We start from the raw sequence: 25,239 nt of genomic DNA, 5'->3' as shown, positions 1-25,239 counted from the left end.
ACAGGGCTCTATCACACTGTGAGCTCCTCCATGGTGGGAACTTGTCTGGCTCACTGCTGAATCCCCAGCTCCTACAATAAGGCCTGGCACACAGTAGGCACTCAACAAATATGTCTTTTTATTTTGAAACAGCTTTTAAAATATAATTTTATTTATTTTTGACTGTGCTGGGTCTTTGTTGTTGCTCAGGCTTTTCTCTAGTTGCAGTGAACGGGGACTATTCTCTAATTGTGGTGCTCAGGCTTCTCACTGCAGTGACTTCTCTTGTTAAGGAGCACGGGCTCTGGGATGTGCAGAGGCTTCAGTAATTGCGGTTCCCTGGCTCTAGAGCATGGGCTCAGAAGTTGTGGCACACGCGTTTAGTTGCTCCATGGCATGTAGGATCTTCCCAGACCAGGGATCGAACCTGTGTCTCCTGCATTGGCAAGTGGTGGATTCTTTACCACTGAGCCACCAGGGAAGCCCCTGCAACAGTTGTAACACTTACCAGAAGTTGAGAAAACAGTACAGAGAATCCCAATGGAACTTTCACTCAGCTTTCCTCAATAACAACATCTTAAGTAACCACAGTATGTTATCAAAACCAACTAGTCCATTACTATTAGGTCAGGTACAGACCTTATTCAGATTCATGGAAGGGTTTCAAGCAGAAGCCTACAGTGCTTCTCAACCTCTGAGAGTCCTTCCTGTGCTACATTTTGGGCCTGGGTTCCCAAAACCAGGAGGATCAAGAAAGACTGAACTTTCTGTGTGATGCTGGGTAAGCCTCTACCACATCTTTGGGCTTTAGTTTGCTCCTCTGTGAAATGAACTTGAAATAGGCTTTCCTCTTATAGCATATTGAGAACTAACATTTACTGAGCAGCTATCATATGCCAGCCTCTGTTATAAAATGCTTGTAGTTATTAACTCACTACTCAAAAACTTCTGAAGCAGATTCTATCACTAGTCTCATTTTACAGGAGAGAGGTAAAGTGACTTGTTTGAATAAGTGGCAGAACCAAGATCTGAACCAAAGCAGTCGGATTTCTGTGTGTTTGCAAGCTTTGGGTTTTGTTTGTTTGGGCTGCATCGGATCTTAGTTGCGGCTTGCTGGATCTTTCCTTGGGCCTATGAGTGGCACACAGGCTCAGTAAGCTTGTGGTGCACAGGCTTTAGTTGCCCTGAGGCATACTGGGTCTTAGTTCCCACTAGGGATCGAACTCCTGTATTGCAAGGCAGATTCTTAACCACTGGACCACCAGGGAAGTCTCTGGCTAGGTGAGGTGCTGGAGAATTGTCTTTGTTTTTGCTTTTTTTTTTTGGAGTGGTCATTTAGGTTACTTTATTTACTATTGCCATTGTGCTAAATGCAGTAAGTATACACCTGAAAGATTTAAAGCTCTGCCAAAAGAGAAAAAAAGGACCAGTTCCTCCTTGGTGTGGAATACCTTACACCTTAGTCCTCTGGGGCTCTCCCTCCTTTCACCTTTAAAGTGAAGTATTTGGACCAGAATAACGTTATGGACAGGGAGGCCTGGCATGCTGCGATTCATGGGGTCGCAAAGAGTCGGACACAACTGAGCGACTGAACTGAACTGAACTGAACTTTATCTTCCCTGCAAGCACTGATCATCCAAGATGGTCTTCCCTGCCCCAGACGCTGCTAGCTTAGGCTAAGCCTACAGCAGCCTGTGAGGAAAGGCCATGGAACAAAGCCTGTGTTTTAAAGGGCCTGCTGACTTGGGTGTGGGACTCTTCCCTTATGGTGGTGAATCAGAACTCTGGTCATCGTTCTTTGATAATCCAGCCAGCACTGTTCCTATGATGACTCAGAGATGTGCACAGCAATGGTGCCGAGATTCTGAGACAGGTAAGGCACCCTTAACACAAGGAACCACAGCAAAGAGAGAGCCCATGGGATTCAGCTGCCCTATTTCAGATTTTATGCAGTTGTTGATCAAAAACACACGATGAGGGTAACGTTATCTTTCCATCTTTGCTTTTAAACTGAGTTCTGCACTCTGGGCAGATGGCATAATTTGTTCAAGGCAGCAAAGACTTGGGCTCTGAAAAGCAACTTGTCTTTGAAGGAATAATGGGGCTGGTGTTGATGTCTGTCTTTAATCTCAATTTAAATATTATTTGATGATAGACTTTTGCTTCCATGTCCATATTCCCCCCCTTTTTTTTCTTTAATTTTTACTTTTTGGCTGTTCCATGTGGAATGTGGGATCCTAGCTCCCCACCAGGAATCAAACCTGAGCTTCATGCATTGGATACATGGAGTCTTAAACACTGGATCACCAGGGAAGTCTTCAATGTCCATGTTCCTTAATGGTACAGATTATCCTCATAACACAGAAATTCAATATGGAGAAACGTGAAAGAGATGTTTGTACATATAGGTATGTATTCAACATATCTATCGACTAAATTAAAAGAATATATGTAAATCAACTGTACTTCAATAAAAAAATTTGTTAAAGAATATGTGGATCCCTTGGCTGATGTCCTTCATAGAAGGACTCCTTCATTTGTTGTTACTTTTCTCACTGTTCTCTCATCTTTCACCCCCATGATTTTGCTCATTTCCAAAGGTGTTTGGGCACTGTCCCAGCCATTAGAAAATACAAGGAAGGAAGACTTGCAGAAATTGGCTGATGCGGGCTTTTTAAAAAATTCATTTATTTACTTATTTGGCTGCACCATACCACACAGAGAAGTGTGGAGTCTTAACTACTGGTCAGCCAGAGAAGTCCTGATGCAGACGTTTTATAGCTTCAGTGGTCGAAGTAGTATTAGATGTAGGATGCACTGTTTTAGGATAGTCCTCAAATTTAGGAAGATATCCCCCTCTCTACTAGATCTTAGATTTGCTCCATCTCATTAGGAAGGAGCTGTGACAAGTACCCTACTCTCTGAGCCTCCCATTCCTCTGTAGAATAGGTTCTTTCTGTTCTCACCAATTGGTTCTGTTTGTTTGCCTGCCACGTACAGTACTTACATCTAGTATTAATAACAAACCCTGACTTTTGGTAGAGAAAGGGACACTCTTTTGCCCACATATTCCATGTGATTTGAACAGGCTAACCTTAATCCCCGCCACACACCAGACAAATGGCCAAGCCTGGCCAATCAAAATAAGTCATACTTGTCTGGCCACTAGTTCAAGTAAGACCATGTGACAAGCCAGGGGCAGTGAAGGCCCATCCATCCTACATACGAAGTGCTCCCAGAGACAATTGGAGAAAAACATTGAGCCTCTGAACTCAGTCCTGCTGAGCGACATCTGCCACCGGATTTTCAATTTTATGAACTAATAAGTTCTCTTCTTTATTTAAACAACTTTGAGTTATTTCCAACCCTCTGCAACAGAGTCCTGTCTATTATTCTTCTCAGGAGACAAAAATCTCTTCCCTCAGCCCCAACACCACACACAAAACACTCAACTTGATGAGTCAAAGCTGATCAAACTAAGAGCTTTTATAGATGTCCCTGAAGGGACTGGGAGAGAAAGAGAGACAGGATATAAATAACCACTATGTACAACTTCCAATGGCAAAATTCTCCCCATCACCCCTTCCAGCTTGAACTCCAAAGTGTCTGAAGCAGAGAAAACAAAAACATTCAGGTTCTGTCTCCATGTGCTGATGGAGAAGGGCCAGGTCAAGCCTAGAAACAGAATAAGAAGGAAGCATTAGAAAGGGTTGCCTCTGGGACTTCCTTGGCGGTCCAGTGGTTAAGAATCCAGGCTTTCAATGCCAGAGACCTAGGTTCCATCCCTGAACAGGAACTAAGATCCCCCAAGCCAATGGGTAGGGCCAAAATAAGGGGGAGGGGGACTGCCCTTCTGCCTCTCCTCCCTCTCTCCAGTGAGTGGAAATCAGTGGAGAAGCTCTAGCTTGAAGCTCCCCACCTCTTGAGGCCCAAAGGTCATCTAAACAGAAGATGCCAAGGAGCTCAAAAGGACAGTAAAAGGGATGCAAACAGAACTAAATCAAGTCAAAACTGAGAAGTGGCCTTTAGAATCTTCCAGAGACTCTACCCACCCCCACCCCACACCCATTTTATAGAGAAAAGGGATCTACAGCTAAAGCAGGGGCTGCCTCTGTCCATTGTGCCTAAAGTGCGCAGAGGGGGGACATGTGGGTTAACTACCTCCCGAGCATAGATGGAAGGAGCAGATATGACGTAAATCGAACGAGCGTCTCCATCTTCAGGGTGATTCCAGTCAGAGGACGGGCTAGGGGGGAGAAAAGTAAGATCTAGACCCTTTAAATTCTCATATCCTGTTTTCCCACCCGCCACAGAGAGGAACCCAAAGCCAACTAAGGGACTTGTGAAACGACCCAACCAGAAAAAGGCTGGAGAGAAACGGACCAATCAGGAAGGTCCATCAAGGACTCAGGCCAATTGCACCACAGAGATTGATGAAAGCAGCCAAGGAGCACAAGGCTTACGTCTGCGATCGAGCCCCTCACCTCGGGCCGTCCTCGGGACCTTCCTGCGTCCTCATGTTGTTGAGTGCATCAGAGAGCGCGTGGACCGATGGCTCCGGGGTCCCCGCCAACAAGCGAGGCCCAGTATCCCGGCTAGGGCCACGGCGTCGCACGTGGACTAGCAAGAGCGCAGCGCCGGCCAAGCCCGCGGCCACCAGCAGTCCCAAAGCCGGCGGCAAAAGGAAGCGCTGTGGGTCTCCCTGTCTCAGGCCCGGCTGGGCCGCGGGCAATGCGCCCGCGCCGTCGGGGTGAACTGGGAACTCGCACCGCGCGCCCATGTAGCCCGGCGCGCAGGCGCAGACGAGGCCGGAGAAGTGCGCGTAGCAGCGGCCGCCGTGGGCGCAGGGGCGCGCGGCACACGGGTCGGCGCGCTCCCTACAGTCGCGGCCGCCGAAGCCCAGCGCGCAGGAGCAGCGGCGCGCGCCGCCTCCCTCCAGGCAAGTGCCGCCGTTGGCGCAGGTGTGGCCCGTGCAGTCTTCCAGGTCGTGCTCGCAGCGCGGTCCCGCGAAGCCGGCGCGGCAGCGGCAGCGGAGGGCGTGGCCCAGATCCAAGCAGAGTCCGCCTGTGGGGAAGGGAGCGTCAGGGTAGCGGCTCCCCCAACCCGCCCGCGCTTCTTTTTCTCAACTCGGAAGTCCCCGCCCTCACCTCTTCTCTAGGCCTCCTCTATCTCGTTTAATTCAAGGGCTCCGGGAGTTTGCCTGGAAAGCCAGCCCGCGTCCTTTCCCCCCGAGTGGTCTTGGATTGACTGAGCCTCACATCTCTTTGGTTCTGTTTCTTGTCTCTTTTTGTCTCGGCTTTAACCGTACTGAAACAGTTAACAGTTCCAGAACGACGGGTCTGAACCACCTTGCCTTTGCCCATGCCTCCTCCTCCTCCCCTTTCTCTTCCTCCTTTTCTCCCATTCTTTTCCCCTGCTCTCTTCTCAGATGTACTCAGGCGCCCCATCCTCCAAGAAGCCATTCCTAGGCGCCCCCTCCTCCAGGAAGCCATTCCTGATTCTTCCTCCATCCCAGCCCTGCGCTCCCTTAGCCACTGTTGGCTCTGTCTGAGGACGACTCTGTCTTCCCCTGTGGACTGATACCCCTCTGAGGACAGAGCCCAGAGCTGTCCTCGTCACTACTGTGTCCCCAGTACCACTCAGCCCAGAGTAAACACAATGAGTGTTTTGGAGAGCAGTGGGCTTCTAATAGGCTTCCCTGGTGGCTCAGTTCGGGAAGATCCTCTGGAGAAGGAAATGGCAACCCACTCCAGTATTCTTGCCTGGGGAATCCCATGGACAGAGGAGCTTAGTGGGCTACAGACCATGGGGTCACAGAAAGTCCGACACAACTTAGCGACTAAACAAGAACTATAAGAGCAGCTCACTGAGCCCTTCACATTCCTGATGTCCTTTAATGTTGTAATACCTATATCAAATCAGGTCTCTCCACTGTTCAGCACCCTCCTGTGGCTCCATCTCCCTCAGGGTAACACCAAAATCCTCCCAGTAACCCATGAAGCCCTACAGGCTCTGTCCCTGTCACCTCCCTGACCTAATCTCTCACCACTCTCCCCTCACTCACTGCTCCAACCACACTCGCTTCCCCACAGTCCTCAGCACATTCCTGCCTCAGGGTCTTTGCACGTGCTCATCCCTCCTCCTGGAATATACTCTTCCCTCAGACCCCCACATGACTCCCTCCCGACCTTCAGCATGGCCTTCCCTACCCATTCTAGCTAAAATGTCAATCTGCCACCCATACACACTACTCCCCACCCCACCCCACCCCCCAGCTTTATTTTTCTTCTTAGGTTTTTATCACCATCTAATCTTTGTGTGTGTGTGTGCATGCAAAGTCATTTCAGTCATGTGCGACCCTATGGACTGCAGCCTGCCAGGTTCCTCTGTCCATGGGATTCTCCAGGCAAGAATACTGGAGTGGGTTGCTGTGCCCTCCTCCAGGGGAGTTTCCTGACCCAGGGATCAAACCTGCGTCTCTTATGTCTACCTGCATTGCCAGGTGGGTTCTTTACCACTAGCGCCGCCTGGGAAGTTCCTCTATGATGGTAGGGGTTTTCATCTCATTTCCTACTGCATTCCCAGAACCGGGCCTGCCACACAGTGGATGGTCAACAAAGATGTCTGAGATAGGACTATCATCTCATCCAGTTCACAGAACAAACTGAGGCTGGGCAGGTGGGGGGAGGATCACTTCCTCAGGCCTCAGGGCAAAGTCAGGATCCCCCTCCCCCGCCCCGGGACTGTGGGAGCCAAGCTCTTTTCTTGCCCACTGACCATGCAGGGTCCCCCACCTTCATCCCTCACCACTCTGTTCTCCCCACCTCACCATTCCGGCATGGCTGCAGGCTGCACCGGTCCACCCGCTTCTCACAATTGGAGCCTTGGAAACCGGGCGGGCAGTGGCAGATGTAGGCAGAGTCGGGGTCTGCGCCCCCCACACACAAGCCACCGTTGAAACAAGGTCCATCCGCACATGTCACCCCGCTCACCTCACACCGCAACCCGTAGAACCCTCGGGGACAGGTGCATTCGAAGGACCCCAGGGTTTCCTGGGCACAGGCAAGAAGACTTGGGATCAGCATTCCCTTGGAGTGAAACCCTATCCCACTCCTCACTCTGGGTCACTGGGGGGCTGCTGCCTGTCCAGTCCCACCTCCCAGGTCACAGAGGCCTCCTGGGGAAGTCCCTGGGCCAAGACAACCCCTCTGTTCTGTGTTTCTGGGTCTGCCCACCCAGCCCCACAGAGGGGAGGTTCTAGAGGCCCAGAGAGATTCCATTCCCACCTTTATACCTTTGCCGATCAAATGCTGCCCGCCCTGTCTGCCCTCCCTGGTGCTGCCTGCATGGCCCAGGCCTAATTCCAGACCCTAGCTCTAAGCCTGCCTCCTCCATGAAGCCTTCCCTGGGTCTCCCCTTCTCACACCCTCCCTCTAACTTGAATGCTGAGTGTTTGTCACTATCCCCCTCACTGAGCTCTGCTTCATCCCAGGCTCACCCCCACCACCACGTTTGCTTTGCCTAGGCCACGTTTGCTTCGCCAGCTAGCCACTGGTCTAGCTTCTCCAATCACCCGCCATCCACCAAACTGAACTTCAGAAGCCCAGCCCTGGCCCATCTCCAGGGAGTCTTCTCTGGTGCTCGCCCATCCTGAATCCTCAACCCACCTGGTCCCACCACACTTACCTGAGCCCTGAGTTGTTCCCTGCCCCACAGGATCCCTCAGCATTCCCAAAGCCACAATTTTAGGTGCCACCCACTGGGTCTGCTCTCTCCAACCCCCATCACCTCATTCTACTACAGGGCCCCAGATGCAGGCTGGAGACCTCCAGGAAGCCCTCCCTGATAGCTAGCCTCCCCAAGGCTGCTGTGTCATGGAGCCCCAGACAGGGGACTCCCCGAGTAAAGTATGGTCCAGGATGAGGCAGGAGGGTTGATACTGACACTACAGCTGCCCCCATTGGCACACGGGTTCCCATCACAGGGCCCAGGCCCAGGTACGAGGCATCCGGTGGTGGCAGACGATGGGCCCCTGGAGCTGAGGCAGCTGCTGCTGGAGACAGGGATCGTGCAGAGGGGCCCAGTCCAGCCCTCCAGGCATCGACACTCATCTGGCTGCTCACAGAAGCCATGCTCTGGGCTGCAGCCTGCTCGACACACCGCTGTGGGGGGAAGTAGAGGCAGAGGGAAGAGGAATATTGATGAAAGGCAGAGTCAGGAGGATAGGAAATCAGAGACGATTCTGAGCACTTTCCCTGCATCCCTCGTCTGATCTTTGTGACTGACAACCCACTGGGCTACCTGGTATTGAGACCCCCCAGTTTACAGACAGGGAAACTGGGGCCCCAAGAGGCAGGGTGATTCACCCAGCAAGGAAGCAGTAGAGAGAGGATTTAAAACCCAGACCAATAAGTTCCAGAGTCTGTGCTCTTGGAAGGAGAATGGAGTGGGGGCTCCCAGGTCTGAGCCTGGAGAGAGGAGAAGGAAGAAAGAAGACTGAGGATTGAGCAGGGACTCCGGGCCTTTCAGGGGAAATGGGAGGGCCTTGGATTAGGGCGGGTCTGGGAGGATATGGTAAGCCTGGGAGTTCTAGGGGCTCAGACACTGGGGTATCCAGGTAGGTGGGGATCCCAAGCTTTAGAACACAGTGGGATCTGGAGTGCAATCGCAGGGAGCGGGGATTGGTGGGGCAGGGCAGTGGAGAATGGGAGGAGATTCCCAAGTTCCTGAGAAGGAGTAGGAAAGCCCCAGAATTAGAACAGCTTTGGGGTCCGAGCATCGGGAAAGGGGTGTGAGTATGGATTAGGGGAGGAACTGGGGATACAAGATGGGAAATGGGTGTGGGATTCCAACTGGGGAAGACAAGAGTGCTGGGAAGAGGGAACAGGGCTGGAGCGTCCAGGCAGGGCTTTCCCTGAAGGTGGTAGCTGGATCCTGGGAGCGGGCTGAAGACCCTGAGTGGAACTGGGGAGGGGTTCTCGGGTCCCCAGTTCCCTGAAGCGGGTAACCAGGTTGTGAAAGGGGCCTGGGGGCCGTGACGGGATGGGGTGGGGTTGAATGCAGGACTCACGCGGTGCCTCGCACTCTTCCTCAACGGGCGCGCAGGGACGCAGTTCCGGGTCACATCGCAAGGGGGCGCCACGCGAGCGGCAGAGGCGCGCGCACGCAGCCCCGACGGCCGGCGGCTCGCAGCGCGCACGGTAGGAGAAGCGCAGCTCCCAGGCGCCTGCGCGTTGCACGTCCCGGGTCCACGGGCCCCCAGCTGCCAGAAGACGCCGGCCGGCCACGCGCGCCAGCAGGCTCCAGGCGGCACCTGCGTGGAGAAGAGAGATGTGCTGGGATGCGGCCCGACTCAGTCTCGGGTTGGAGACGACAGAGGGCGCAGGCTCGCACTCTCCCTGCCCATCTCAAGGAGGTCAAAAGACGCCTTTTGAGTTCTGAGGATGACAGTTACTTAGCAAGGCTGCAAACACCGCCAAGTGCGCCCTGGGGATCTTTGATGACGCGATCCCGATGACCGTTATCATGATGATAACGGTTCTCCCTAAGCTTAAATGCCCCTGTATTTTGCCCTAGGATCTTTGTATATTAAAGTAGTGAAGAGACCTCTTAACCACCCTGGGACATATGATACCCCTTTATGGCCAAGGGACAATGACAGTCTTTGAAGTGAGGTCAAAACACCTCCAAATTGTGCCTCAGGATTTTCTATATGAAAATGGTGACAGACCCCCCACTGTGGGTCTTATATAGCACCAAAGTTCCCCTCCAATTAAGGTTAAGATCATCCATTGTCCCTCCCTGAAATCTCTCTGGTGAAACTGCAGCGTCCCAAAGGGCTCCTGGGGCCCTCTAATGTAGGCAAGGTGACAGAGCTTGGCATACAAGAACAAGAAAGTAACTCATATTGGACCCTGGGTTCTCAAAATCAGATGGTGACTGTTAAATATTATATCCTGGCCCACTGACTCAATTCCAAGAGAGTAAGAGAGCTTCTCCCGGCCCCCAACCCACTTTGATGTCAGGACATTTCCGTATAGACACACCAAGAGTCCTGGGGCTGTCAACGCCCCGCACCACACTCCAGAACTGTGACGACACCATGGGGGCAGCAATTCTGTGAACACCCCACCCTACGGACAGCCCAATGTCACTCTCCTTGACCTCACATCATGCCCCAACTCCCTGGAGCCCCCACACTCCGCAGCAAAGAGCCAGAACTGAAAACACTCACCTCCAATCTGTCCACCTAACTCCTCTCTCCAGGTTTCGATGATGAGAGAGAAGGTGCCCTGGTTGGGTGGAGGAAGGTGGGAGAAAAGAAGGAAGACAGTGGTCAGGACAGGTACTGGTCAAGGCCAGACTTTAGGGGTAAAGAGTGATGACCGTGCTGGATGCTAAACACGGACAGGACAATTCCCACAGGGACTGGCCCAGGGAAGGAATGACTGTTTCGGCTGTCTTTATTGAGCATTGGAAGGACTGATGCTGAAGTTCCAGTACTTTGGCCACCTGATGTGAAGAGCTGACTCATTGGAAAAGACCCTGATGCTGGGAAAGATTGAAGGCAGGAGGAGAAGGGGATGATTGAGGATGAGATGATTAGATGGCATCAACTCAATAGACACGAATTTGAGCAAACTCTGGGAGATGGTGAAGGACAGGGAAGTTGGTGTGCTGCAGTCCATGGGGTCGCAAAGAGGCAGACACGACTGAGTGAATGAACAATAACAATTGAGCACTCACTATGTGGGAACTCAAGATACCTAGTTGAATCCCTCAAAAGGGACCGCTGTGATGTACCATGATGGTCCCCTGTTTGTTTTACAGATGAGGGAGCTGAGGCTGGAAAAGAGAAAGTCACTTTCCTAAAAGGACAAGTGTCTAGAATTTTAAAAAACCTGTGTTCGCCCTATGCTTTGGGGGTTGTGGGATGGGAAATAGGATTTTGGAGGTGAAAAAGTCATGGATACAGGCCCCAACTGAAAGGTCTGAGACAAGGTGAGAAGATATTGGGGGTACCCAAGACAGAGTGTAGAAGGGTCCCCAGGTGCAAGGAAATTTGGGGGTAAAAATTAGGATCCCAATGTTTAGGGATCCCCAAGGAACACGGGGAGGGTTCTGTGAATTGAGAATTTCCAGAAGGTGAGCATGGGGTTCTGGGAATTCGGGTTTCCAGATGTGGGTGGGGGAGGGTGGATTGGGGATCCCTAGAGGGCAAGTTGGAGTCAGAAATTGGGTCGCATAGAGTTGGACAAAACTTAGCTACTGAGCATGCACGCATGGGTAGGGTTTCTGCGTGTGAGAATGTGGAATTCGAGATAGCGGTACTGGGAATTTGGAGTCCCAGAAGGGCAGAGTGTTGGAAGTCGGAGGGCAGATGGCAGCCGAGGTTCTGGTGAGGCCCCCACACGGGAATGCCCCGGGGCTGGGTCTCACCGGCCAGGCGTCCCGGAAAGGCACGCGCAGGAGGCCGTCCGGCAGCCGCAGTTCCGTCGCTAGCGCTCCGGGTTGCGCAGTGTAGACCGGTCCGCGCGCACTCAGCGCCGCGCCCAGGGTGCAAGGAGCCTCGGCGGTCTCCTCGGAGAGCCCTGGCTTCAGGCAGACCCTGAAGAAGAGACGGCAGGGGCCCCCGGCGTTGCAGGGGGACCGCGGCGTGCCCGGACCTGGTCCCGGCCCGAAAGAGTGGATCTGCAGCTCGAAGACGCCGGCCGGCTGTGCCTGGGGCGGAGAGGGGAACCACGTGAGGGGGACCGGGGGGAACCACGCGTCTCATCCGCCCCGCGCCCTGTCCCGAAGACCCCCGGGTCTCCCTCCCTCCCATCCCCCCTTTCCACTTCGGCTCTGACCTGGGGAAGGAAAAAGAGTGCCAGGATCACCGTCGAGGAGAGGAGCTGGGGCATCTGCGGGGCGACCATGGCCTTTCGGGGGGCCTTGGGAGCCGCAGCTGAGGGCTCCGGAGCCTTATATCTGAGAGGACGGCTCCGCCCCCTCGGGCAGCCGCGGGCTTCGGGGGACCCCAGGGGAGGAGGTCGCAGGGGAAGGAGAGCAGCGCGCTGGAGCGACAGTGAGATCCTGTCCTGGCCACAGGCAATGTAGTGAGTGTGTGATCTTACATGCCGTTGTGGGCACAACCTTGTGTGACTGAGGACAGGGTGGGGTTGGGGGTTAAGCTCGTGTGTCAGGTTGGATATGATTTTAAGACTCAGTAAATATGTGTGTGGTGTGAGTAAGAGCTATAGGAAGGAGAGGGTACACGTGGCTGTGATTGTGTGTCTAGGTGAGATTGTGTCGCTCCACGTGTGCCTGAAACTGTATGGCTAACCCTCTTTGTGAAGTCGTAAATAATTCTAAGATTGTGTGTGCGGTGTGCGGTGGCGGGAGGGGTGGGGGTGGGGTGGTCGCATGCACACACCTGCGTGGGAGAATGACGACGAACATGATTTCATGGTTGTGTGACTTTCTGAGATGGCCGTGGCTGTGTAGATGTCTCTCCGTGCAGTTGAGTGCGTGAATGTGAGCTCCTGTGTAGTTGTATGAACCTGTGACTTTGTGGTCTGTGCAGGTGCCTCTAGGTGGCTGGGTTTGTGTACGTGGTAAGGTCTGCGGGAGGCTGTAAATGACTGAGGATTTGTGTGTGGAGTCTGGGTGTGGGAGGTCCAGGGGTGTACCCCTGTGTGGCTCGGATGAAGATCCAGTGTTCTTTGTGGACCCGTGTGTGCGTGTGTATGCCTGCATGCTCAAGTATGTTCCCCTCCCCAAAACAAAGCCATCCTCCCAACCCCCGCCCCATCACAGACGCACCAGACGCCCCGCCTCAGAGGGGACTCCCAGCTGTATGTAAATGCCGCCATCTGCTGGGCGGCCGCGCCCCTCCCCCTTAGGGCCGCAGCTGGGCTGCCCGTTTGGCCTCCGGAAGGTGTGAGCAGCAAATGGGCAGGAAATTCTGTCCTCACGGATCAGGGGCCCGCTCCCTCCACTCTAGGATGAATGGAAGAGGGGGCCACCCCCGCGCCCTCCAGAAGCCCCTTAGTATTCCAGGAGTCCGCAAGGCCAGCCAGTTAGAGCAGATGTTCCAGCCCTCTGGCCATAATCATTTTACTCCGTGCCAGGTGCTGAGCAAAGCCCTTTAGATGTAGTAAACTTCACCCCCCCCCCGCCTCCCCGCCCCAGAATTTAAAAAAAAAAAAAAATCCTACTTAGAGGGTAATAATTAAAAAGGAAAATACAAGTTCAGTTATATACATACATATTTTTCTTTTGGAAAAGGTGCTCAATCCAGCACAGCTCAGTAGAGCCAGGCATACAGTGAGGGCTCTGTCATTTTTAATGAATGAAAGAACTCAATCTAAACAGTTTGTTCCTCATCCTGAGGATGGGAGTCAAGGGAGGATTTGGGCAGGGGCGGGCCGTGGTCAATTGTGCAGAACATCCCAGCTTTCTTTGCACAGATTTTTCCTTCTACTTGTATATGCTTTCCACTTCCTTCTTTCTTTAATTCTGTTCTTACCATTCAGACTTCTCCTCCTATAGGAGGCCTTCCCTAACAATCCCCAAGGGCATCAGGCACTTCTTCTGTGTTCCCACAGCCCCACTCCCCCCATGTCTCCTCTATACCAGCCCCGACCACTGTGGCTAGTAAGGTCTTTCTAAGCACACATCTGACCATGGCCCTCTCCTACATAGACTCTTCTCTGGCTCCCCAGTGCCTTTGGATTTCTGAGATCCCCCTGATGGCTCAGATGGTAAAGAATCTGCCTGCAATGCGGAAGACCTGGGTTCGAGGGAATGGCTACTCACTCCAGTATCTTGCCTGGAGAGTCCCATGGACACAGGAGCCTGGCAGTCCATGGGACTGCAAAGGGTTGGACATGACTAAGTGACTGACACGTTCCCCATACTCAACAAGTTCTGTGGCCCCGAAGCCATAGAACCTTGTAGATAGTTACAGTTACTGGGAGGCAAATCAGGCCCTCTTCTGGGATAGGTGGACCACTGAGCATCCCATCATAGGAGATATTTACATGGAGTTTGGACAACTGTTAGCTGTTGGAGAAGGCAAATTCCTACCCTGAATTGTAACTGGAAAAGGTAACAGATTCCAGGTCTGATACAGCTCAAAAATTTTAAAGATCGTAAAAACTGCCAGCCTTTATTGAGGGTTTGTGCCAGGCATGTTTCCTGTGAATTCTCTCAGGTCTACATGTGTACTTTAAGGGCTTTCCAAACATCTTCTTGGCTATTTAGGACTCTCCCTTATGTGCCCACCTTAGAGCCCACAGAAGGCCATGCTGAGGTGACATCTGAGCAAAGACCTAAAGGAGTGAGCCCTATGGATCTCAAAAAAAGTTTAGGAAAAGGAAATAGCAAGTGCAAAGGCCCTGGGATGACCACGCCTGGCACCAATCTCTCCATGGTTTGCCTCATTTCATTCTGATCTCTGCTCAAATACATCCTTCCGGACCTTCCCTGACTGTTCCATTCAATCTAAAACAGTACTCCAGTCCCCAAACTGAAAGGGTAACAGGCAGGAAGGCCAGGGGTCTCCAAATGGAGGAAATAGCCTGCAAGTGTCAGACATTTTTCTCTCTCTTAAGCGGCAGGAGGAAACAAACTAGCAATATTTTTTTCCTTCTCTATACAAATTTAAAGAGAGGTTTTTCTTAAAATACTGTGTTGCCATAATGACACCTGGTTTTGCCTGAAGTTAGCTATTCTTGAGCCTAGAGATAACCAATGCCTTTTTCTTATGGAAATGTTTGTCTTAAGCTATGCTAATGTACTACGCCTTTACCCCAAACTCTGTCTCCAAGTCGGTTCCGCCTCTTGGCCCAAAACCTACTTGACAAACCAGTATGTTATACTCAGATATTGTTCCCCTAATCTATGGAAATCAAACTATTTGTATGGTGGTCTGCGCTTCTTTAAGATTCAAGTTAATTATTTTATGGCCCAAGATAAACCATTTGGTGCCAAGATTATCCCAAAATGCATCTTATGGGCGAGGGGCCTGGTGCTATTCTGAATTATAAGACATTCCTTTCTTTCATTAACAGACTGCTAGTGACTATGTAACATCCAGCTGAAGACTAGCAAGGGGGTACTCTTTCTGCCCCCTTCTGATGCCTATGTCAGAAGCTTTCTCTATCTCCTTTATACTTTAATAAAACTTTATAACACAAAAGCTCTGAGCGATCAAGCCTCGTCTCTGGCCCCGGATTGAATTCTTCTCCTCCGGGGGCCAAGAATCCCGGTGTATTCGCGTGAATCAACAACAACCTTTCAAAACCACTCTATCTCCTTATCATACTTTTCTTTATGCATTTATTTTACCCCAAGCAATCAGACCATTTTCTGTCTCCTCCATGAAAACATCACTTTGAGAGCAGAGCTTTTTCTGTAGTTTGTTCACTGATGCACCCTCGTGCCTAAAATGAGGCCTGGCAGTTGGTACTTATATTTGCTGAGAGAAGTCCTATTATTAACCTCTTATAAATGAGCAAGCTGAGACTTTGCCCAGGGTCACATGACTTGTGAGTGGTGTGCACCCTGGGAATTATGCCTTAATGTTGGCCCAATCCCGCCAACTGAAGGATGCCCTGATACAGCCCGAGCATTTAATATAAACACCCAAGGCCACATCGCATAAGTGTCTGAGACCACCTGGCACAAGTCAAATGCCCTCTCCTCCCCTCCAGCTTTGAGCAGCTGTGACCTGACTACACCATCCCCCAACCAGCACAGCGGGGGGAAAACGCCTGGGGGAACCCACTGGACTGAAGCACTGCCGAGTGCTAGCCCTAATTCCCAGGGGCTACAGGCCAATGAACTGAGGCACTTTCTCCTTTCATGCCCCGTGGGTGGACAGATCCGAGTCTTAGTTCGGAAGGTTCCGTGTGTCACCTCCTGTGGTAGGTGAACATTCACTTGCAATGGCTCCCTCCGTCCACAATCCACTCTCGCCAGGATCACGAGCCCCAAATATGTTGCGTTGTTATCAAAGCTACGTGCAAAAACACAGGCCCTCCCACAGTCTTGCAGATGCTCTCAAGCTGGGGTGTCCTGGATTTGGGGAAACTCTTGGATTACAAATGGTATATCTCATGGCAACACTTCCAGGTGGGGATGGGGAACTGCAATTTTTAATTCTTTATAGACATCTGTGAGCTTTAAAAAAAATCTACCAGAGTTCAGAAGTTCAATCTGTCCTGCACAGTTTCAAATACATTTTAATTATTTTAACAAATACCAGGGAAGAGCTTTCTAAAAGTATTTAACCAGTATTAGCACTAAACACTGGCTGGGGCAGGAGGCTAGGACAGCCAGCGGGTTGGTGGGGGAGCCCCGCCAAGATGGGACAGGATAGTTCAGCCTGTGAAGAACCAATATGGCCTGGCAACAATGAGCTCCATTGAACATACACACAGCCTGAGCATGAGCTGTCCCATTTACTCCTCACGACCACTCCAAGACAGGTGTTATCATCACCCCCATGTTAGAGCTGAGGAAAGGGAGGCAGAAAGGTGCTTCTGAGGTCCCCGCAGCTGCCATCTGAGTGTCTGTGGAGGCTCTCAGTCCACCCTCAAGCCTAGCCTGTGAGGTGGGTACTAGTATTTCACAGATGTGGCAATTGAGGCACGGAGCACAGAAGTTAACTCGCTCATTTGCTTGTGACCACACAAGTCAGGGAGTGGTAGGGCTTGGATCTGAACTTCGATTTGGGTATTATTTAAGAGTCTGGAGGGACTTCCCTGACTGTCCAGTGGTTGAGACTCTGTGCCTCCAAAAACAAAGGGTGGAATTCACACTCTTAAATGATACCCAATGTGCTGTCCAATGCAGGAGCCAGGAGCCGCAGGCGGCTATTTAAAATTAATTAAAAAGAAACAAAATTAAGACTCTCATCCTTCAGTTACCCTCGCCGCATCTCAAGTTCGTCATGGCCCCGCGGCCACTGGCAGCTGCGCTGGACAGTACACGGGGTGAACGTGGTGGGAAGTTCCGCCGCCGAGTTCTGCTCCAGTCTGCAGAGTTAGGAGCCAACATTTTAAAACTGAGAGATTTAACATAAACATCCCTGTTCCTGCCTTCCACTGAAAAATCAGAAGATCAAGCAACTCCAGGCCCACCTTCGGGCCCCGGCCGGCAGAGCCGTGCAGCAGCTGCCCCCTTGACATGAGGCGTCTCTGGTCCACAGTGCCCCCAAGCCCACAACTGATACATTTACGCAGCAGCCTGGTGGCTTCCTGTCTTCCAACCCCACAGCGCCATCCTCTCTTCTTTTTCCGAAGGGAATCTGGGGCCAAAGAGGGAGACACACTTGCGCAGACCACACGGCACACAGGAAGACGCGGGCAGGGTAGGGTCCTGCCCAGGGTTTCAGATTCCCAGGCCAGGGTCAAAGACCAACCCACTCTGTGTTCGGCAGCTCAACAGCCACTGTGGGACGAGGTCCCCCAGTGTACCGCACTGCACCCTGACGCGCCCATCTGGAGACCCTCTGGACACTGGAGTGTGCCGTCTGGGATTAACTTTATTGGACACGTGGTTGCCCAAGCCATGGTCTGGGAGTGCTGGGCCTCGGGCCTGGAACCCAGGCACTGAGTTTGCGGAGGCCCAGAGGTCAGGGCTGTTTAGAGCGAGGCCACAAGCGGCTGGTGAGAGAGCCGAAGAAGAGGTTCTGCTTGCTGGGTTTGGAGAGCTCGGCCAGGCGCTGCTGTTCCTCCTGGAGTTGGGGGCAGACAGAGAGCAGAGTCAGCCTGAGGGCCACCTCCTTCCTTAAACCTCTGCCCAGCCCAAGACTCCTTTACCCACAATCTCAGAACACCAGCCCAGACACAGGATGAGACCAGACTGCAAAGACTGTGGGCAGACATTGTAAAAAGCCAGCTGTGAGCCACAGAAGCCCAGACTCAAATCCCAGGTACTCTCATGATCCCTGTCCCCTGAACCCTGGGGACCTAGCCCAGGCCCTCCCCCAATGACATCATCTTGCTCCCTGAGCCCCCAGTGCCCAGTCCTGAGCCCTAAGACCCCTGTCTGGATGCTGAGGGATGCCAGGCCCAAATCTCCAGGGATCCTTCCTTTGTGCCCTCAGGAGCACCAGCCAGGAACACAACCCTAAACCTGGTCAACTTGAGCCTAGACGCCTGGGAATCTCTTTCTCAATCTAAATTCTTAGCCCCAACTACAAATGATGAGGATCACACCAAGGTCATCAGAACTTGCCCAAACCTCGGGCCAAGTGTCCAAGGATCCCTCTTCCCAGACCTGATCCAAACCCCCACCCCACAAAATACCAGGGCCCCCAGAACATCAAGGTCTCTGAAAAGAGAGACAGAAGTGTTAGCTGCTCAGTCGTAGCCAACTCTGTTACCCTGTGGACTGGAGCCCGCCAGGCTCCTCTGTCCATGGAATTCTCCAGGCAAGAATAATGGAGGGGGTTGCCATTCCCTCCTCCAGGGGGATCTTCCTGACCCAGAGATCAAACTGGGTCTCCTGCATTGCAGGCAGATTCTTTACCATCTGAGCCACCAGGGAAACCCTCAAGGTCTCTGGACCTATCTCAAATGCCTGGCGTTTCCTACCCTCCTGTCCTCAGAGCAGGCTGTAGGATCTATTCACTCCTCATTACAAGGGCCTTCTGGGATGGGTGGTGTGGAAGAGCAGGCCCTTGAAATGAGGTCACACAGCCAGAGTGGAGACAGGTTGCTTAGAGCTCCTCCATCAAGAGCCTGGGGATCTGATGGGACATCCCCCACCCACAGTGGGGATCTGAGCACCCACCTGCTCTAGCCGGCTTTGCCGCTGTTTGAAAGCCTCCAGTGGGTCTTCCTCCAGGGCGTAGTGCTCCAGCACGGTTCGGACATCCTCCACACCATTCAAAGCAATGGCTGTGAACACAGCAGGTGGGAGTAAGCCAGGCTGAAGGCAGAGGGAGGTGGGGCCCACAAGGGTAAAGGTCAGACTTGGGGGGGTGGCTGGAGTTACATGCACCCTTCTCAGTTGCCTAAAAGGGCTCCCCCTGAACATTCCTGGGCATCCTCTAACCACTCCAGAAGAGCATCCCCAACAAACATTCTAGGAAGTTTCTAAAGACTGCAAGATGCTTATGGATCTCCTGCATCTTAAATCCCCAGTTTTCCATAAAAAAAACAAGCCAGGATCAAGCATCAGTCATTCCTCTTGGGGGTCAACAGCTTCAGGGTCAGAGGCCAGGAGGTCAGGGGTCAGCCTCACTCTTGAGGAAGGCAGACAGGTCCAATAAGACCCGGTCATCGGAGTTGCCATCCCAGGGCCGCAGGGCAACGCCGTTGTAGGGCTGTAGGCGGAAGGCTTCCTTCTTGCAGTCCACAACTACTACTCGGGCCGGGTCCCGATTCAGACACGAAATGTCCTAAAAGTGGGTGAAAGGTCAGGTCAAGGCCTATGCTCCTTCTCTTCCAGGCAGGAAACCAAAGAGGGGGAGAGAGGCAGATAGACAGACGGACCACACACACACTTGGTATCACACACTGAGAGCACCACGAAAGAGCCTCTTGAAGACCAGGCTGGGATGATGACCCTCAACCTTCCAGGGAGTGGGGAGCAAGTCACACAGACTCCTGGACCCGAGCCCGGGCACACAGACAGGTTGATTCGGAGGTTCCCTGGGGAGGGAGGCGGGCACTTGTGCATTTAACCACGGGCCTCTGGTGTTTGTGACAGGCTGCAAGTTTGTGAACCTCTCACAGGTAGAGGTGCAAACTGGTCAACAGCAACAAACATGGAGTCACACAAAGACAGGCACCAAGACAGAGCCTTCAAGAGCCTCCGTGACAACCCATGTCCCTCTGAACCTTGAAAAATTCCATAGACCCCTAGACCCACCAAGACAGTCAGAAACCCAACAGACATCAAGACGCATGGGTATTTGGACAACAACCCATAAACAGACCCAATTCACAGCCCCACAGACTCCTGGACCCCTATCACCGGTCACAGCAACAGATCCCAAGGCAAACAAGTGCCAGCCTTCCCCCAAACCCCAGGGGCCCACCATGGCCCCCACATGGCACCTTAACATGGTGCCCATCCATGTATCTCGTGGCGTCCCGGAACAGGCGGTAGGAGATGAAGCCGTGGGGGTCCACGCTGTCGATGAGTGGAAAGGCAGTCTGGGGGTGGGGCGTGGGGAAGAACAAGGTCAGGCTGAGCCCTGGCCCTGCAGCTCTCCCTCACCTCTTACCACGTCAACCACCCCAGCCCAGCCGCAGGCCCTCACCATGCCAGTCTCTGACGTAAAGATGACGATTTCATACAAAGGGGCGAGCTGCTGGAATAAGGTCTCGATGCCTGGACGCTTCTTAAACCTCCAGCCAGTGGCTAGCTGGAAATGCAGTGAGAACAGTGACGCACTGAGACCAGAGTATTCTCTCCTGTCTCTGTGGCTCGTGGAGGGATTCACAGGTACAGGGCTGCGACTGAGGGTCTAAGAGTCTGCAGGATCGGGTCCCGCAATAACAGCTGCCTCCCCTCCAGCACTGACTGTGTGCCAAGGTACAGCTGCAATAACCTACGGCTGGGAAGCAGCACAGGTGAGGAATGCAAGGCAAGGAGGGTGACCCCTCTTCCCCAAGACCACAGAGCAGAATGGGGGCTGAACCCCAGCCTGGTGCCAGCATCTGTGCTCTCGACCATGTCACAAGCCAGCCACCCGGGCCTATGCGGTGTCCCCAACCCGCTGCTTTCCCCAAGACACACCGACCACTCAGGGTGCAAGAGGACGCCAGTGAGCTCCAAGACCAGTGTGTATGGGGGTTGGTAGTACGGCTCCCGCAGAGGGTCTGGGAGAAGGCAGGGGCTGGTGGGCTCGATGATCATCTGTGAAAAAAGAGACCAGGTCTGGGCACTCAGACAACAGGGACTGGAGGCTGGTGGGGGTGGGGTGGGCTGCGGCCCAGGGCTCCTGCTCACCTGTCTGTAATCTTTGAAATATTTGTATGTCCGGCGCAACTGCTGTACCAGAATTGGATCTAGGAGAACACCAGGGCAAAAAGGGATTCCAGGATAAGCTGCTGCTCAACCCCCTGGACAAACCAAGGGTTTATCTATCTACCAGATACAAAGGCCTAAAACACCCACCTGGTTTGAAACAGCTCATTTCCAAGAACCAAGGCAAAAGGGAATGACATAAGCTACTGCCAGGTAGGAACAAATGTTTTTCTTCACCTGTCAAGTTTTAATCTGAATACTTATATCCGCACATCACGCCAGGTATAAAACAGAATGCTGTATCTGCCCACTTAAATCCTACATATGTATAAATAAATCTGCTAACATTATGGCAGTATATTTTGTCAATGCTGAACCTCTAGGTCTCAGGTGTGCCCACTTTAAGCAAGTATGTGGAATCTAGGTAAGCCATGATAAATATACACACGCCTCTATATGGGCTTCCCAGGTGGCACTAGTGGTAAAGAACCCACCTCTGATGCAGGAGACATAAGAGACTCACCAGCGTTATTGCCTGGAGAATGCCAGGACACAGGAGCCTGGCAGGCTATAGTCCATGGGGTCGCAAAGAGTTGGACAGACTGAAGCAACTTAGCACACCATCTATATACTTTAAACTAGTTGGTTCTCAACTAAAAAGCAATTTTGTTCCTTGCTTCCCAGGAAGCTTCACAATGTCTGGAGACATTTTTGGTTGTCACAATACTGGCATCTAGTGGACAGACACCCAAGACACTGCTAAGCATCCTACAATGCACAGGACACCCCCTATGACAAAGAACTATATGACCCAAGCTATCAACAGGGCTGAGGTTAGCAAATCCTGGTTTAAAGGAATACACCAAGTCCAGTTGAAACAGAAATCTTACATGACTCCCTATTTCAATACAGTATTTTTAGTGTAGTTAAACTACTATCTCTAGACCTTTCTTTTTGAAACCAAAACACTGAAACACCACTTAAGCTGTGAACACACACACTTTAAACCTACAGGTTTGCCTGTTCACCTTAAATCAGTATGTTGACTTGTTTAAAATAGTATAACTCTACATCTGCCCAGTTAACACATACTTAGCTACCTGCCGAGTTTAAAACACCAACATGATAACATGCCGGCTTGCAAACATCCCCAGCACAAACAAGTGGTTTCCTGGACCTACCAGTTTTATATTTCTCTTGGGAAGGACCAGGTGTGATAGAATTGGCAGCTCTCCTCTACTATCCAATTTGTCAGAAACTCCCTAAAAGCTGGCTAATCAGAAGGCGGGGAGGGAGGAAGGAAGCATTGTTTTGGAAACGAGGAGCTGGATGGGGTGTGGCCTGGTGGGAAAGAGGCTGTCATAAAGAAGGGGGTGAGGGGCTGCAGATGCTTAGATCTAAGGCACAGGAAGCCATGTGTCTGGCAGAGAAAGCCCAGTTCTCCCCCAGGCAGTCCCACCTACCCAGGATTCCCCTCCCCCACTGTCCCTGACCATCTGCTCCTGGGCTGAGGGGCCAGGGAAGGGGACTGGAGTTCTGTATGCCCCTCTTCCCCCAAGCCATACAGCTGCTGACTCCCCCACCTCCCAGTGGAAGTGGGGGGGCACCAAATGGGGAGGGCACAGTAGAGAGGGTCAGGGGACCCCAGAATCTATGATTGTATACTCACCATTGTCGAATTCATCGGGAATCTGGGAGGTAGAGAGAAAAAAGAAGGGTTTGGGACGGCAGAGGCAAAACCCAGACAAGGAATCTCGGGCCCTGGGAGGAGCAGGCAAAGGTCCCTGGGAGGGAGGGTTCACTCCAGACCAGAAAGGAGCCTGAACAGACCAGACAGGAGGAGACCCACAGGATGCAACCCCTGGTAAGGCCTCTGGGTCTCTCTCCCACTCACCTTGGCACCATTTTCATCCACAGCGTTGTTTCCTGCAAGGGAGATAGTGATGAATGAGAAACTTGAGGCCTGGTCTCCTGGGACTTATGGGAGGAAGAGGGCAGAGAGCCTAGCCTCCTGGGTCTAAGGGAAGGGGGCTAGAGGTATGGTCTCCTGAGAGAGAGGAGGGGGCTGGTAGCCAGAATACCTGGGCCTCTAAGACAAGGAGGGCTGGGGCAGGGTCTCCTGGGTCTCTGAGGAATAAAGGGACTAGAGGGAGGACTGGAATTTTGGGTGCTGAGGGAAGAGGTAGCTTAGGGGGCTGGTCCAGACCTCTCCTTCCCCCCTTTAAACTGACTCCCTATAGCTTAGTACAGGAACCAACTAGAAGGAATAGAACCTTGAGCAAAGGAGGAGTAGGGGGATTTCCCTCAATTCCAAGTTCCAGTTGGCTGCCCTGAGGGAGGAGCCGGGGAAAGAAGATGGGTGAAGTCCTTAGGGGAAAGAGGGGGCAGTCCCCCCAGCAGAAGAGAAGGCCAACAGAACATAACTGGGGGACAGGAGTATGTTCCTCACCGAAGATATAGATGACGCTGACGGTCCCACCAGCCCCGAGCAGCCCAGCGAGCCAGAGTGCAACTTTTTTGGCATAGCTGGGACCCTCCGAGCTTCTCTGCTGCTGTGGTCCCTGGGTCTGGGCCTTTGTGCCTGCTCGACCCCCAATCTCTGCAGCCTGCAATTGGGAGGGGGTAGGTTGGCCAAGAGAGGAAACAAGGTCGGGGTGGTTCCAGCACCCTGGTCTAAGAAGAATCAAGGTTGAGAGCCAGGAAGAGGACACCCATATGGCCTCCAGGTGTTGTGACCCTGCAGGGGCAGGTAGGAGACTGGGTCTCTCAGAAAGGTCAAGAACTAAACTGTCTGGCGCTAGGATCCCAGGGATTCAAGAGATGACAAGCCTGGTGCCCAGGATCCTACAGGCCCGGAGCGGGGGTGGGGAAGCAGGGCAGGGAGATACGATCAGGGACCCTGACTGAACACTGACTAAGATTCCTGGAGCAAGCCACTGAAGGCCACGCAAGAGGATAGGACGGGGAGTCTGGACGTCCTCCGGACGTCTGGAGCTCACAGTAGCGAAGTATCGAGGGGGACGGATGGGAGGCGCAATCGCTTGCTGGGACTTGGGGAGCAGGGCACAGAAGTAATGGACCCGGAGGTCAGAAGGACAGGGTCTCTTGTCAAGATGGAGGCAGGTCGAATCAGAAGCCCGAGCAACACCACCACCACCATGGCGGGGAAAATACCCGCGAGGCCAGGCTGGGACTCCAGTGTCCCGGGCCCCTCCCCCTCAAGTACTACCTGAACAGTCAGAGACAGGAGAGCAGGTGACCCCTCCTTCCCCGGCGCCCACGTGGGGTCGAGGTGGGGTCCAGAAGAGGTGGGGTTCAGAGGACACACTTGAGTCCCCAAGCATCTATCCCGGGGAAGCAAGCGCTGCTAACCCCGGGAAGCGGGGGAGAGACTCAAAACGCGGGTGGCGTTCCATTCAGCACCCTGAGGTGCTGCGTTCCAGAAGCCCCGGGCGGCCCCGGTCCGCCCGGAACCACAGGAAAGAGCCCCAGCACCCCGGGGCCAACCCCATCCGGCTTACCTGGTCCGGGGCCCGAGGGGGCGGCGTCGCGAGCCTCGCACACAACCCCCGCGCGCCTTGCCGGAGCCCGCTCCGCAATCGCAGGAACAGCGCCGCCGAGGCCGCCATCTTGCGCTGACGCCACGCGGCCCCGCCTCCTCACTCTCTCCCCCCCCGCCCCGGGCCGGGGCCGCGGCCAATGGTAATGCCGGGGCGGGGTGGGTGGACGGGAGCCCGAGAGAGACAAAAGGCTGCGGGCGCACTGCCGCGGGCGCTCCAGCTAGGGCTGGGAGTCTCCCGCCGCCGCGTCCTGCTCAGGCTGGAGGGCGTTCCAGCGCCCACGCCACAGGACGGGGCAGGACACCCACTGTCCGAGGTCAAGCGGAGGCCATAAGGAAGGGAACCAATTGCTGCTGGATTTGTCCTAAAAACTAAAAGCCAGCTTCACACACCTTCCTCACGAGCGGCCGAGAGCCCTCATCCGCCTTCCCTCCCCTGCTCCCAGCCCTTAATTGCGTGAGTTTCTTTAACCGGGTCTGGAAAGTCAGCCCGTTTCATGGAGGCTCAGCCAAACGAACCGCTGCGGGCTCAGGGTATTGAGAGGAAATCCGTGAATTAGAGGCTACGGGAGCCATGATTAATCTTCCACATGTAAATCACCACAGCATTTAGGGATAAATACTAAGATAATAAGTACTTCCCAGGTGGATCAGTGGTAAAGAATCCGCCTGACAAGCAGGAGATGCAGGTTCCATCCCTGGGTGGGGAAGATCCCCTGGAGAAGGAA

General features: G+C 53.1%; 2 protein-coding genes across 4 annotated transcripts; both read right to left on the bottom strand.

Moving 5' to 3' along the window:
• Positions 1-3,446: 3,446 nt before the first annotated feature.
• DLL3 (delta like canonical Notch ligand 3) lies at positions 3,447-11,897 on the bottom strand. Its single transcript, XM_055551522.1, has 9 exons — positions 11,829-11,897; positions 11,419-11,700; positions 10,214-10,271; positions 9,050-9,292; positions 7,924-8,141; positions 6,809-7,031; positions 4,464-5,043; positions 4,141-4,225; positions 3,447-3,654 (listed from the first exon to the last, which is right to left on the bottom strand). The coding sequence occupies exons 1-9, from the start codon at positions 11,895-11,897 to the stop codon at positions 3,649-3,651; spliced, it is 1,764 nt and encodes a 587-aa protein (XP_055407497.1). The 3' UTR covers positions 3,447-3,648.
• A 5,597-nt stretch (positions 11,898-17,494) lies between these two features.
• On the bottom strand, positions 17,495-24,630 carry TIMM50 (translocase of inner mitochondrial membrane 50). Of its 3 annotated transcripts, XM_055552611.1 has the most exons (11): positions 24,474-24,630; positions 23,402-23,558; positions 22,847-22,878; positions 22,622-22,643; positions 20,935-20,993; positions 20,722-20,841; positions 20,243-20,347; positions 20,037-20,135; positions 19,219-19,375; positions 18,766-18,872; positions 17,495-17,704 (listed from the first exon to the last, which is right to left on the bottom strand). In XM_055552611.1, exons 1-11 carry the CDS (start codon positions 24,579-24,581, stop codon positions 17,603-17,605), a joined length of 1,068 nt encoding a protein of 355 aa, XP_055408586.1. In that variant the 5' UTR covers positions 24,582-24,630; the 3' UTR covers positions 17,495-17,602. The 3 variants fall into 3 exon arrangements, with proteins under 3 accessions (XP_055408586.1, XP_055408588.1, XP_055408587.1); XM_055552613.1 differs by lacking the exon at positions 20,935-20,993 and having other exon boundaries at positions 24,474-24,605; XM_055552612.1 differs by lacking the exons at positions 20,935-20,993; positions 22,622-22,643.
• Positions 24,631-25,239: the final 609 nt, after the last annotated feature.

The sequence above is a fragment of the Bubalus kerabau genome, chromosome 17, assembly GCF_029407905.1.
Source record: "Bubalus kerabau isolate K-KA32 ecotype Philippines breed swamp buffalo chromosome 17, PCC_UOA_SB_1v2, whole genome shotgun sequence".
Classification (NCBI taxonomy): domain Eukaryota; kingdom Metazoa; phylum Chordata; class Mammalia; order Artiodactyla; family Bovidae; genus Bubalus; species Bubalus kerabau.
This window is presented reverse-complemented; position numbering and strand designations above follow the sequence as displayed.